This window comes from Lacerta agilis, chromosome 15 (assembly GCF_009819535.1).
Source record: "Lacerta agilis isolate rLacAgi1 chromosome 15, rLacAgi1.pri, whole genome shotgun sequence".
Classification (NCBI taxonomy): Eukaryota; Metazoa; Chordata; class Lepidosauria; order Squamata; family Lacertidae; genus Lacerta; species Lacerta agilis.
The window spans coordinates 9,557,969-9,572,335 of NC_046326.1; the positions used below are offsets into that span (position 1 = coordinate 9,557,969).

At 49.7% G+C, this 14,367-nt stretch overlaps 1 protein-coding gene across 1 annotated transcript in view; it reads left to right on the top strand.

Moving 5' to 3' along the window:
• Positions 1–14,145, top strand: part of ZMIZ2 (zinc finger MIZ-type containing 2) — a 33,313-nt gene extending 19,168 nt beyond the window's left edge. Inside the window, exons 11-18 of the mRNA XM_033171401.1 lie at positions 114–219; positions 760–917; positions 1,658–1,725; positions 2,394–2,462; positions 6,036–6,277; positions 7,915–8,087; positions 9,745–9,990; positions 12,346–14,145. Coding sequence (XP_033027292.1) covers positions 114–219; positions 760–917; positions 1,658–1,725; positions 2,394–2,462; positions 6,036–6,277; positions 7,915–8,087; positions 9,745–9,990; positions 12,346–12,453 — 1,170 coding nt within the window. The 3' untranslated portion in view covers positions 12,454–14,145. The remainder of the gene's footprint in view (positions 1–113; positions 220–759; positions 918–1,657; positions 1,726–2,393; positions 2,463–6,035; positions 6,278–7,914; positions 8,088–9,744; positions 9,991–12,345) is intronic.
• The last annotated feature ends 222 nt before the right edge of the window (positions 14,146–14,367 follow it).

Here is a 14,367-nt window from a genome sequence, read left to right on the forward strand (position 1 = left end):
TGATCTTTTGAGAAGGGGGTGAGACCCTCTCTTTCCTATTCACTTTGTTCATGCCATGCACGGAATCTCCCGAGACACAGCCACTAACCTCTTTTCTCCTCCTTTCTTCTTAGTCTCACCTCTTCGTCCTGCAGCTGGTCCACAGGCCCTCCGTGCGGTCTGTTTTGCAAGGCTTGATAAAAAAACGGCTTCTGCCAGCGGAGCACTGCATCACCAAAAGTGAGTTATGCGCTCAAAGAGCATAAGGAGAACCTGCTGGATCTGGATAAATTTCCATCCAGCCCAGCATCCTGTTCGCGCAGTGGCCAACCAGATGCCCACGGGAAGCCCGCAAGTTAAGGCCCGAGTGCAACAGCACTCTCCCTGCTTGTGATTCCCAGCAAACTGGCATTCAGAGGCTTACTTAATACTGGAGGCAGGCCTGTGTGGCGGAAAGGGGGGCAACCTGGTACATTTTTCCCAGGCCTCGGAAAGCTAGGCTGGCCATGGGGCCCTGCCAGGGCCCTGCTGGGCTTACGCTGTCATGCCAAGAACACCCTGCACCTCCCTGCCAACTGGGGTCTCCCACTCCAGCTGTCAGATCCCTCCATGAATTTGTCGAAGCTCCTTTTAAAACCGCGTGGTTTGCCGTCCATCGCTACATTTCGTGGTAGCGAACTCCGTAGTTCAACTGTGCGCTCTCCTGCCTATGAATTTTGTGATGGAGGCCAAAGAGCCCCTCTGTTTGCAGCAACGTCCCTTTTCCTTCCTGATACTTAGTAAAGCGAAACTTCAGCAGCGGCACAATCCCTGGAACTCCAGGTCCAAATGGGGAAGATGGAGTGGAGCAAACGGCCATTAAGGTGTCTCTGAAGTGCCCCATTACTTTTCGGAGAATCCAACTTCCTGCCAGGGGTCATGATTGCAGGCACATACAGGTGAGTCTCTGGTCATACAGCTTTCCTTCCCATCTTCTGCATCATTGCAGCCACATAGAATTGAGCCCCACCAACGACACTGTTCTCTCCCGCTGCCCCTACAAAGTTTGCAGAGTGGCTTCTGCCCCCTTGCCCGTGTGATCTCCCATCTGGGCAGCAGCTGAACTGCCTCGTATACTGTCAGGCCATTTTTAGATATCTAGAGTGGGGAGGTTTTCTTCGGTTGCTGTCACTCCAAGACTAGGGGGTTGTGTCCTGCTAACTTCTGCTGAGAGTAGACCCAATAAAATCAATGGACCTAACCTTGCCATGCCAATTAATTTCACTGGGTCTACTCTGAGGGATGCTTGCACACATTTAAAGCACATTCAGCACTTGGCACAGAATCCTGGGAACTAGTTTGTTAACCAGGGAGAGGGCCTTCTCAGTAGTGGCGCCTGCCCTGTGGAATGCCCTCCCTTCAAATGTCAAGGAAATAAACAACTATCTGACTTTTAGAAGACATCTGAAGGCAAACCTGTTTAGGGAAGTTTTTAATGTTTTATGTTTGATCATGTTTTTAACATTTTGTTGGGAGCCGCCGAGAGTGGCTGGGAAAACTCAGAGTGTGTGCGTGTGTGCGTGCATGCATGTGTGCAGCCTGAGTGTGACTAACGTTGGATACAACCCTAAATTGCTGCCCCCCCCCTTTGGGGAAATCTACATCTTCTTCCCAACCAAATTTCCTGTCTTTTGCTCAGTGCTTTGACCTGGAGTCCTATCTGCAGCTGAACTGTGAAAGGGGGACGTGGAGGTGTCCTGTTTGCAAGTGAGTATTTGTGGGTGGGACCTGTGACCTTTGCAGGAGCGGGTGGCATATATGAAATGCAAGAATGTAGTCAGCGACACAGCATAAGCACCCAGGAAGAGCCCTCCTGGATCAGACTAGCCACTCGAACCCCAGCATCCTGTTTCCCATAGCGGCTTCCCAGATGCTTCTTAGAAACCCACCGGCAGGGCATGAAGGCAGTAGCTCTCTCCTGTTGGCTTTGGTACCTCACAGTGCTACTCACCTGCTGTGCCACTCTGGCAAGATGGCTCCCTCTCCCTGCCACGTCTATTTCTTGTGCCAGACGTCTGCTAAACTTCAGTAATAGTGAAGAAACCATGGGGACTTGTGTCAGACATGGAGAAGGGGAAGGAAGAGGAGAAGGGGAAAGAAGCGGTTGAGAATCTGTATGTGTGTGTCAGAGACGAGGAACCTGTGGCCCTGCAGATGTTGGGCTCCCAATTCCCATAAGCATCAGCCAGAATGGTCAATAGTCAGGAATGATGGGAGTTGTAGTCTAGCGACACCTGAACAATCACAAGCCCCCATCTTCAGTACATGTAGTCAGAAGCATATTGCAAACCCCCAGCCTTTACACTTCTCTGAGCAGTGTTTGTTGCTGCCACCGCTATTACTACTAACTATTCTATTCTTTGCTTTGTTCTCAGTAAAACAGCCCTGTTGGAGGGACTCGAAGTGGATCAGTACATGTTGGGGATCCTAATCTACATTCAAAAGTAAGTGTCCATTCAAAAAAAGCGACCAGCTACCAGATAAGACGAGTTAGCAGAAATAAAAGTTACACAAACCAAAATAAAATTTAAATGTTTAAAAAACAGAGACAAACTTAAGAGTCTGACTATCCTGCCCCAAAATCCCTAGCATCAAGTAATTTAAGTGGGAAATGTGTGGTCTTTGCTTTCCACACAGTAGACAGATTACAGTCCCCTTGTGTATTTCCTTAAAATCCGACCCAGATATTGTTCCTTCAGCCTGCCGCGCAAAGCACACTGTGTAATAATACGTGCAAGATTTTCACCCCCTTTGAAACCACAAGGACAGGTACGCCCAAAATAGGGCCTATAATTATAGTAGTACGGGCTTTTCGCCACCTGAGGGCAGCCAAGTGCTGGAGCCAGACCCCTCCCCAGCCTATTACCCCTTCCTTTGTGATTTTGTTGTGGTTAGACAAAACCTGCTGTGTTGGGATAGGAATGGAACGAGAATCCAGGTAGGGAAATGCCTTAGATCAGGGATGGGGAAACCTGTGGCCACCCATATATTGCTGCACTACAACTCACATCACCCCTGACCATTGACTGGGACTGATGAAGTTCATCCATATCTAGAGGGCCACAGCTTCCCCACCTCTGCCCTGGATAAACTCGCTCATCACAAAGGTTTTGGAATAGAGTGCCAATGCAGTGCGGTGTCTTGTCAGACGAGGACAGGAGAGGTCTGGGTTGAATTCCATGCTCAGCCAGTAAAACAAACTACAAGAAACCTTGGGCCAGCAGCTACCTCTTCTTTCCAGGGTTGTTGTGAAGGAATATTATGATGATGGTGATGATGATGAATACCCCGCCCATCTGGCTGGCTTTCCCAAGCCACTCTGGGTGGCTTACAGCACATTAAAAAATGGTAAAACATTACATTTTTAAAAATTCCCGATACAGGGTTGCCTTCAGGAAATTGTGAAGCAAATATGTATTCTGTGTCAAGGTATAGGCCTGAACAGGGGGGGTCATTCGGATAGGACTTTGAGGCAGAAGTCTATGGACTTAGCAAAGTGAGCATGCCGGACCCCGACTCCAGAAAGGGTCACTCGTCACATTCTGAAGTAAATGTATATTAACCTCTAAAGAGGCTCCCCAATAGAACTGGTAAGTCCAGAGTCTAAAATGATGGAACTGCATCACTGGGCCTGACAAGCCCCAACTCCAGCACCACTACCCCCGAAATTTATACGAGCCAGAAAGCATTCCGAGAGGCAGAATTTGGGGATTGGTCGCCCTGGTTCAAATCCTTGCTGAACCCCGGCTGAGTCACTGGACAACCGCTGTCCTCAGCCTGACATCCTCCACAGAGTTTCATTTATTCCGTTTATATCCCACGCTCTCAGGCAGCTTACAGTAATGAGGCACGATTACACAGCCCTTGAAGGCAACACGATGAGAAACAAAAAGCCAGTCAGCTCTAATATTGCAAGCACAGAACCCGAGGGAGCTCAGACTTTCAGAATATCAAGTAGTCATAAAGGTTCACCAAGAGCAGATAAAAAAATGCTTTGCAATGGTTTCTGTACTATTATTATTATTATTATTATTACAACATTTATATCCCTCCTTTTCTCCAAGTTGCTCAAGGTGTACATGGGTATCCTCCCCTTTCCTTTCACGACAACCCTGTGAGGTGGGATGGGCTAAGAGATGGTGACTGGCTCAAGGTTGTCCAGTGAGCTTCAGGGCTGAGTGGGGATTCGAACCCTGGTCTCCCAGGTCTGGGTTCAACATTCTAACCGCTATACCACAATGGCACTGCTATGATTTCTAAATTATCCCTGCTTACTGTTGGAGCCACAACTGACAAGGCTTTGCCATTTGCCCTGCTTTCCTGATCTTGTATCTACTGGTAATTCCTGTCTTGTGCCCAAGTCAGACCACTGGTCCATCTAGCTCAGTGTTGTCTACACTGACCGGCAGCAGGAGTTTCTCCCAGCCCTACTTGGAGATGCCAGGGATTGAACCTGGGACCTTCTGCATGCAAAGCCGATGTTCTACCACTGAGCTACAGCCCTTAAAGGAGCTCTGAGCAGGCTGTCTCTGGCTAACCTGAGATAAACAGGGATACTCACAAGGTGTTTGTGGCAATGAGTGAAATTACAGCCAGAAAACAAGATTGTATACTGCCGTGCATATTAACTGTAGCATCTTCTCTTTGCTACTCAGTAACACAGTATCTTTAGTGGCCAAAATTCTAGCTCCTTGTGGTGTTTTGTTTTCATCTTTCCCCTCTGTTCATTTATTTATTCAGGGACACAACTTTGGATCCTTCAGATGTTTCAGATGTTGCTAGGCTGCAACACCCACTACCATTGGCTGTGCTGACTGCAGCTGATGGATGGGAGTCCAACATCATCTCCAGGGCATCACAGTTTAGGGCAAGAATGAGCGCCCATATGTTGTTGGACTCCAACTCCCATCAGCCCCAGCCAGCATGGCCAGTGGTCAGGGATGATGGGAGTTGTGGTCCTGCAACACCTGAAGTTCCACACCCCTGCTTTAGGGAATTCATACCCAGGCAGCTTTATATCCCTCTCCCCAGTGACCCCCATCCCTTCCCTGAATGCTGATGGTGCTTCTTACTTCCTTCTCAGCCCCAGAGATCCTGCTCTCTCTTTAGCAGCTGCATCAGGTGTCACAATTGAGCCTTCCTTGTCCCAGAATACAGAGCAATTCCAGCCAGCATGCAAAACTTCCCTTCTGCCATTTGAGGGCCTCGTGCTCCCAATTTTCACTGCTAGGAAGAAAAATAAAAAGACAGTATTGCTTTACATAAACAAGAAGGAACCAGATCAAACCTGCTGGGCACTGAGGCAGTGATGTTCCGGCCTTGGTGTATAATTCACTGCATTATTCCCCCTCCCCTTTACTTACACTGCCAAGGACAAATCTCTGAGCCAAAAAAAAAGGGGGGGGAGTCCTAGTCATGTGCCAGCAGCCTGGGAAGTTCTAGAAAACGGGGCTTGTATTTCCATGGGGTCCTGTGCTGAGATGGCAGCCCTGGACATCATGTCAGCCTCAGGTTTTCAATTCCCTAAGGGAATCTGAGGCTGACGAGGTCTGAAATAGAGTTGAAAGCACTCTGTTTTCAGGGCTGCTTACAAACAGCAGGTGGGCACTTAATTTCCAATGAGCAGAGTGAAATTCCGTAAACACACATCCAGTGATGGGCCTCCAGCCTCTTGTTGTGAGAGAGGGCTGTGAGATAGCTCAGCTCTCAGCCCTCTTGAGTTTGTTCCAAGGGCACACACTTAATCCACCTTTTCCTTGCTATGCTAGAAATGGCCATGAAGCTGTGCAAGCCTACTTTTGTGTGCTGGCTCAACTTCTGCAGGCGTAGGAACATAGGGTGCTGTTCACACCTTGCCAAGGCATTCACCTGCTTAGCTCGGTAGTATCCACACTTGCAGGTGGCATCTCTCCAAAATTCCAGGCAGGGCTTGTTCCCAGCCATGCCCGGAGATGCCAGAGGCTGAGCCAGAGGGACCTCCTGCCTCTGACCATCCTTCCCGTTGCCTCCCTGCCTAGCTCCGAATATGAGGAGATCACCATTGACCCGACGTGCAGCTGGAAGCCGGTGCCCATCAAGCCCGACATCCACATCAAGGAGGAGCAGGACGGGCCTGTGCTGAAGCGCTGCCGCACCATGAGCCCTACCCACATGGTGATGCCCAACGTCATGGAGATGATTGCCGCCCTGGGACCGGGCCCCTCGCCCTTTGGGCCCCTGCAGCCCCCGCCGGCCAGCAGCAGTGACTACAACAGCCAAAGTGAGTCTGCGTTTGGGGCAGAGAGACCTTTCTGTGGGGACTAGGGAAAGGACACTGGGCTGCATCTCAGAGTAGACCCATTGGAATGACTGGACTGGATGTAGCCATGCCCAAGGGAGCCTCTCTGAGCAGGACTAGCAGGGGAGGCAAGCCTTCGTTCTTCAAGGATACAACCCTCCTCGTCCAAGGGAGTCCTGCTTTCCAGCAGTACAGACCCCCTAGTCCAGCTAATGGGTCTTTTGCAGCCCCTGGGTACATCTCCTCTGCCCCTGATCAATACTTACGTCTCCACTTTGTCACCAGAAAGCCTAACCTTTGTACGTACAGTGCTGTTATTGGATCATTTCGTCCTTGTAAGCTTCTGTATTTATTTTTGTGTTTATTTTATATAATGTCATTGGTTTGCATGGTGTTTTACAGTGCACAAGTGGGTCAGTTCCCTGCCCCAAGGAGCTTACAGGCTAAGATTTGACACTGGATAAAAGCAGAAGAAGGGGACAGAAGGGGAGGCAGAGTGGTTAACAGTGGGGGAACTTGTGGCTTCTTCCAGTTACGCATATGCGGACGCAGTTCTAGCAAGGAATGGGCGCTGAGGGCTGAGTTAGGCGGGGAGAGAGAAAAGAGCTGGTGCACAGCTCAGAACAGACCTTGACTTGTATCCAATGGTTGCCCTACTCAGAGCGGAACCATTGAGATTAATGAACATGACTAATTTTAGGGTCATTAATTTGAATGTGCCTACACATGGTACATTTAAAGCATCTCTCTTCCCCCCAAAACCCTGAGAACTGTAGTTTGTTAAGGGTGCTGGGAATTGTAGCTCTGTGACATGATGATGATGATGATGACAACGACAACAACATTATCATTATCATAACATTTATATCCCACATTTTCAAGGCAGTTTACAGATAAAAATTGCTAAAAATATAGAAAAAAGCCATCATTTAAAAGCAATTAAATGCTGATAGAATTAAACTATATACATGTATAAAATCTGTTTAAAACATACAAATAATTACAACAAAAACAGCACACGTGTGGTAACTCACACATGTCCAAGGATCCTGTCCACATCCTTCAGCTGTAAAATTTGAAAAATAATCCATTAACAATGAACAATCAGAGGGCAAAGTTAAATCCACAGGACGTGTATCAATTATAGTTTACAAGTCAGAAAGGATCCAAGGGATTCTGTCCATAAAGTGCTAAGCAACTTGTTCGCAGCAGACCGTAAGTTACAGTCCCCAGGATTCTTGGGTGCTCTGTGTGTGTTGCTTTAAAAATTTGGTGTGCACACAGCCTAGAACTACCATTGGATAGAACGCATTATTTTTGCATTTCTGATGGTGGACTTGAGCACCCAAATATTAAGCTCTTTGTATAAGTACTAACCAATCCCCAAAGGAATTCTCTACCTAGCACTGTTTTTTAAAAAAAGGGGTGCAGAGTCCCAAACAACCCCACACGTCTGGTTCTTGCTCACATTCCCGGCCCTCTGTGGTATCCAGAGCCCCTCTTCCACCTTTTGGCTCCTGGAACTGTGTATAAGGAGAACCATCTCTGTGTCCTGAGTCGCCCTTTGGCTCCTTCCCCCCCCCCCCAATGATTTGGATTTTGCTTCCCTCTCTCAACAGGTTCAAGCTTTTCTGGTCCTGGAACTTTTCCTGACTCCTTCCCTACTGTGAACCCCGGCACCCCGACATTAAATGAATTTAATCAAGGACCTCCCCCCATCTCATACCAGTCTGACATTCCCAGCAGTATGCTGACTCCTGAAAAGCCACCTGCTCCCTCCATCCCTGGACAGGTCAGAACAAATCTCCTCTCGGGGTGGAATGGGAGGGGGGCAAGGAGGAGGACAGGGCTTATTCTGCACCAGCTGTTCCTTCCAGGATCTTAGCTCAAAGGCAGTTCTAGGGTAGCACAACCTGTTCTGCAGCACTGGGTGCTGCACTATGGAGGGAGGGGGGCACCACAACAATGCTCTAGAACTGAGCGTGAGAGGCAGGGGGCTCCACATTTTAGCATTGCCCAGGGCACTGCTGAAATTTGAGAGCCCAAAGTCTGCCATTGCTCAGCTCCTGCAGCTGCTGTACAGTTCTTGGATATACTAAAACAACCTGCCAGATTTGTTTCCCACCCCGACAGAGAACAACCCTGCTGCTGGGTTTTGGAGGAGTTCAGAGTGCAGTTTAGATTCCCAAGAACCTCCAGCCGTTTCAGATTTTACTGAGCTACAACTCCCATTGTCTCTGGCTATTAGCTGGGCTTGCCGGGGCTAATGGGAATTGTAGTTCAGCAACACCCGGAGGGCCAAAGGCTGCCCACTCCTTTTAGAGGCAGTGCCTTTGAAATAAGAGCTGTAGAAATGGCTCTGGGACCAGAGAGCCTTAGACCCTTTAAGCATCATTTTGCAGGGGATACGAACATAAAGCCATCAATTTTCGCTCTTCTCTCATGTCACAATCAGGCATTGGGCTGATGTTTTTCCCCACAGTAGCAAATGAGAAGAGGCGGCATGATTTTGTTTGGGTTCCCTCTATAGCCACCAGGGGGCATTGTAGAGCTTACTGAGCCATTGATGTGTTTTCTCCTTACAGCCCTGGGCTGGGAAAAACGAAGGTTCTGCATATACAGAGCCGTCTCGTCATAGGGGCTGGGTGGTGCGGCGCGCCAGGGCGCCGGGCCCCCCAGGGGCGCCCCTGCAAGCCCGCCGGCATACCGGCCGCCCCCTCCCCAACCCGCCCCCGCCCCCACGGGTGGCCGGGCGGGCACTCGCGCGCCAGCGGGCAAGCTGCAAGCCAGCTGCCCTCCGGAGCCCCAGCTGGAGCGTTGGGAAAGGCGTGCAAAGCCCCGCGCCGCTCCAGCGCCACGCCCCTCATCCCCCGCTCGCCCCCCCCTCCCGAGGGGCAGCCAGCGCGGGAGGGAGGCGGGCGGAGAGGCGGCACGCCGGGGGCGCCGAGGGATCGTCGCGCCACGGCGGCCGATCCCTTTAAGACGGCGCTGTGCATACACTAGGCACCCCCAGATTCGGCCCTCCAGATGTTTGGGGACTACAATTCCCGCCATCCCTGACCACTGGTCCCGTTAGCTAGGGAAGATGGGAGTTGTAGTCCCAAAACATCTGGAGGGCCGAGTTTGGGGGTGCCTGCCATGTACTTGTTGCAATATAAATCCCATGATCTCCGATTGCTGGCGGAGGCTGATGGGAGTTCAGTTCCAACAACATATGGAGGGGCCACAGTTCCCCACCCCAAATTCCTGCTGTATAGTACCATAGCATATGCAAACAGCTGTGATTTTACTATTGCCAATTCTTTCCAGTGTGCAAAACTGCAAACCAACATACCCAGAGATGGGGGTGCGGCATGTGTTGGTGGCGGGGTACAAAATGTAATGTTTGCTTGCAGCCCTGCCCCAAATGGCACCTCTGCCACTGTGTGTTTCATTTTCCTCTTTTGCAGATGCCCCCATCTAGCAGGATGGAGACTTCCCACAACCCTATGCAGCAGGGGCTCAACAACCCCAACCTTGGCAGCCAACAAGGGCAGCAGCTCCACCATCGGAACCCTCCCCCGCCACAGTCGCGGCAGCCCATGGGGCAGCCAGCCTCCGGGGGTCAGGCGCACGCAGGGGATCTCTCCTTCAATCCTGGGCCTGGGATGGGAGGTCCACCAGGACCTGGAGAAGGCTCTGAGCCTTCCCTTGATGTAAGTAGCCTTACACTCCCCACCCCTCACACAAACCCTCCCATCGCTTGAGAAGGTCTCACTTGTCTCCCTCCTCTCAGCACCATGTGGCCTCAGTTTCAAAGCCCTAATGCACGAGCGGGGAATATTTTGTCTGGCTCGGGGGCTGCATTTGCTCCCGGGCAAGCTTCTGAGCGCCACATGTCAGCGGACAGCAGAAGTGAGCAGAGCAACAAATGTAGAGGCTGCCTTTGTGTCACAGGCTAGTTTCCAGGCACACCCTCCCTCCTCTCCATCTTCCGTGCGGAAAAGCAAGAGGCATTATTAATTACTACTACTACTATTCTTATTCTTATTATTCTTATTCTTATTATTATTATTATACCGCCCTATACCCGGAGGTCTCAGGGCAGTTCACAGAACAAAATCAAAATATAAAACCACAAAATATATTTGTTGTTATTTAGTCGTCTTAGTCATGTTCGACTCTCTGTGACCCCATAAACCAGAGCATGCCTTGGAAACTCTCACTTTCTTCTCAAAGCTTCTTTTTTATGTCCATGGAGTTTTCTTGGCAAAATAATGGAGTGGTTTGCCAGTTCCTTCTCCAGGTGGATCACATTTAGTCTAAACTCTCAGCTATGACCTGTCCGTCTTGGGTGGCCCTGCGCTGCATAGCTCATAGCTTCTTGTAGTTATTCAAGCCCCTTTGCCACGACAAGGCAGTGATCCATGAAGGGGACAAAATATATAATTAAAAAAAACGACAACCCAATAACCCCTTCGCTCCAAGAAACACCCCACATTTTAAAAGGTCTTAGGATGTCATTCAAATCAACCAAAGGCCTTGTTAAAAAGGAACGCTTTTGCCTGGCACCTAAAGGTGTATTACGAATTTCCCTGGGGAGAACATCCCACAGACAGGGAGCCATTGCAGAGAAGGCCCGTTCTCGTGTTGCCACCCTCTGGACCTCTTGAGGAGGCGGCACACAAAGAAGGGCCTCAGATGATGATCTCGGGGTCCGGTTAGGTTCATACACAAAGTGGCAGTCCCTTGAAGTATTGCGGTCCTGAGCCGTTATCAGACCTCAGGCCCTGCCTACCCCTGGCATGTGGCCCTCAGACAGTAACGGGTTGCTCCCCACCCCTGCTAGAGTTGCTATCATGGTTTCCCACCCCCCACCCCTTTTTATTTTATTTTTGGTCTTGCCTGAGGATTGAGCATTTCACTTTCAGGCTATTCAGGGAATCTAGGAACTGAGACGCTAAACCCACTGGAGACAAGGCAGCTGGTCCTGTCAGTCCTTTGGGGAAGGAAGGAGGCAGGCATGGCTCCTTCCGCCTTGTTCAGCTAGTTGCATCAACTGCAGCAGGTGGAACTCCTTGCCGCAGGTCTCTGAGTATCAGTCACTAGAACTCACAAGCGACCAATTTCCTGTGTCCTGGTCCTGGAATTCATGGGGAAATGCTTTCATCAAGGAAGGAGTGTATCCCTTCTGATGATCAGACCTTGACTTGACTTTTAGGAGGGAACCTTGATTCTGTGAGTGATCAAAAAATATTTCCATGGTGCGTCATGGAGAACACCTCCATGCATCTTGCAAGAGCTTCACCTATCCTCTCCCCTGAAGAATCTTCTGGGCGTGTTTTCGATTCTCAAGTCCAGGTCCTACTCGGGGTGCTCATTGCACTGCCGTTCGGCTCAAAAGCGGAGAAGTTAGCCCTTGCTTATTTATATAGCGCCATTTCCCCATGTGGCACTTTATAAAGGACAGAGATGACAAATCCCTGCCCCAGGGGGCTTACAATCTAAAAATAGAGACAGGGAAACAACAGTGGCAGGGCGGAAATGGAGGCCTGGATAGACAGGAAAAGAATAGCGACAACTTCAGGGACATGTATTTGGCTTTGTCTTCAGTAATGCTAGAGCAGGCATAGGCAAACTCAGCCCTCCAGATGTTTTGGGACTACAACACCCATCAGCTAACAGGACCAGTGGTCAGGGATGATGGGAACTGTAGTCTCAAAACATCTGTAGGGCCGAGTTTGCCTATGCCTGGGCTAGAGGAACCATCCAAAAGACTTCCCGGAAAAGGAATGTTTTGGGGAGGAATTGAAGGAAATAAGGGAGGTGGTTGCGTGGCAACATTCCAGGAGGCAGTTCCATGCATATGGGGCAGCAAGGGGAAATTGGTGGAGCCGTTTGAGGGAGCAGGATGAGGGTGGTGGAGCTGGATGAGCATGGTCGCAAGGAGTGACAAGAAGTTTGCTCAGGATCAATGATCGCCCATCCAGGGAAGCCCATGAAGGAATTTCAGGAGGGGAGGCAGAAGAGGTGATTACGAGTTAACCCTGTTCTTTCTGTTTCGCCTTCAGCTTCTTCCTGAGCTGACGAACCCAGATGAGCTGCTGTCCTACTTAGGACCCCCTGATCTCCCCAATAACAGCAACGATGACCTGCTTTCTTTGTTTGAGAACAACTGAAGTCACCCTTTAAGGAACACAGTCACCAAGCTCCAAACACCACCTGCACATCACATACACAAGCGCGCACACACACACAAACATCAACACTCACATAATGCATCCCATAGCTTCCCAGGCTCCCATCGAGAGAGGGGCATTGCCTTGGTAAAGTGGCAGTGCCCACAGAAACCTGCCAGCGAGTCAGAACTGTACTAAGGCAGCCCAAGAAACTTTGGCTAGGCAGTAATCAGTTTTGTCAGAATTGTCTCTACCCTCCAGAAGGGCTCCAGTGGATAGTAGAGCAGCTTGCTTTAGCCATACTGGGAACCCTTCAAGCCCAAAGGAGAGTTGGGGAGGGGGCTCTGTTCCTTGAAGACTTAGTTGTTAACAAGATGCTCACACCATGGCAAGGTTAGCCACATGGCAGCTGTAGCAGTTCAGCCGATCTGCCCACCCCCGAGACAGCCTAGAAAACCCACAGCCAGGGAAGGAGGAAATGGAGCCATAGGGTTTCCCTGAAATGTTAGCACAGTCAATAACCTTCCCCTCCTCGGGCACATCATTCTTGATCTTAGTTTTGGGGTACGCAGATCCACCTTTAACATGTGACACTGTAGAATGAAACTGGCTTCTCCTTGTTTATACATTTCCCGAGCATTCTTAAGCCACAAGCTCCAGTAAGAAAGGACAGAGAGTGACGGTGTCTGGAAGAAGATGGAGCTTGCTTGCTCTTGCATGTTCTTGAACCTGGAGGTCCTCAGGCGCCAGCTCTGCTTGCCCAAACTCCTCGGATGGGGCATAGCAGCGGTTTTTCTCTTTTACGGCTCCCAGCCTCATAGATGTGTCCAAATGAATTGGGATCAGAAACCTGTCCACGCTCCCCATGCTCCATTCCTGTCCCAACAGACCCACAAGAACTTGAGCTGGAAAACTTTTTCCCTCCCCCCCCCCCATTGCTTCTCCCCACGGACTACAGCAGCAAGGTTACGCGTCTCTGGTGGAAAGAAAAAAAGACAGTTCCCAGGACACAACCTGACAGACTTGTCTCCATCTGTCAATGGATCCGTCTACAAGCACAACAATGTAAATAATGTAGAAACACTAAAGGAAACAAAAGTGAGGGTGGGAGGAAAGTGGGGGAGGGAGGGGAGGAACTATTTAAAAGCAAGCCACATCACTCTGTTGTATAGTCTCCAGGGCTTCCCAGCCTTGGGGCAAAAGTCCTCTGTATAAATGTGCATAAGCTTCCTAGATTGTAATATAGACCATTCCACATGGGGCTGTGTGCACTATTCAGAGACTTGATGCATTTAGCCATAGCTGGGGTCCAGCCCTTGCATCTGACATGTGTGCGTCCCACCAAAGTAGGATCTGGATGCTGAGAATTAACTCATTTTAATCCCGAGCCTCAGAAATAAGTGCAGCGAAGTCAGTCCCTACCCACCCAAAAAAACCAATGTGTGTGTTGACCTGCCATTCCCCCTCCGTCCCACTCAGGAGCCCACTTCAGTTTAGGTTGCATTTGGGATGGTGTCAAAGAGGTCCCAAAGGTTACCTTACCTGTGGAAGAATCAAACCATTGTTTGTGGCCGGGTTTCCTGAGCCAGGGAGTCCCTGTGTCCAAGTGCTGACAGCTCTGTTGAGTTTTGTGTATCTTGTTTCATTATTGCTATATATTAAAGGATTCTTTTTGGTGGGGCTCACCAAATAGTTTGTGTGCTGTTGGTTTTAAAATGTACTTATTGCAACATCAAGGGTGAATGTGGGGAAGCATTAGGTCCTTGCTCAGAACTTGGGGAGGTTCACGGGGGTACCCTTTTTCCTTTTCCAGCTTAACTGTCCAAGCTATCAAGCTTACAATCAACAGAGATGTCCTAGAAGACACAGTGATTGGGAGCAGTAATAGTAATTAGAACATACCGTAGCTGTGAT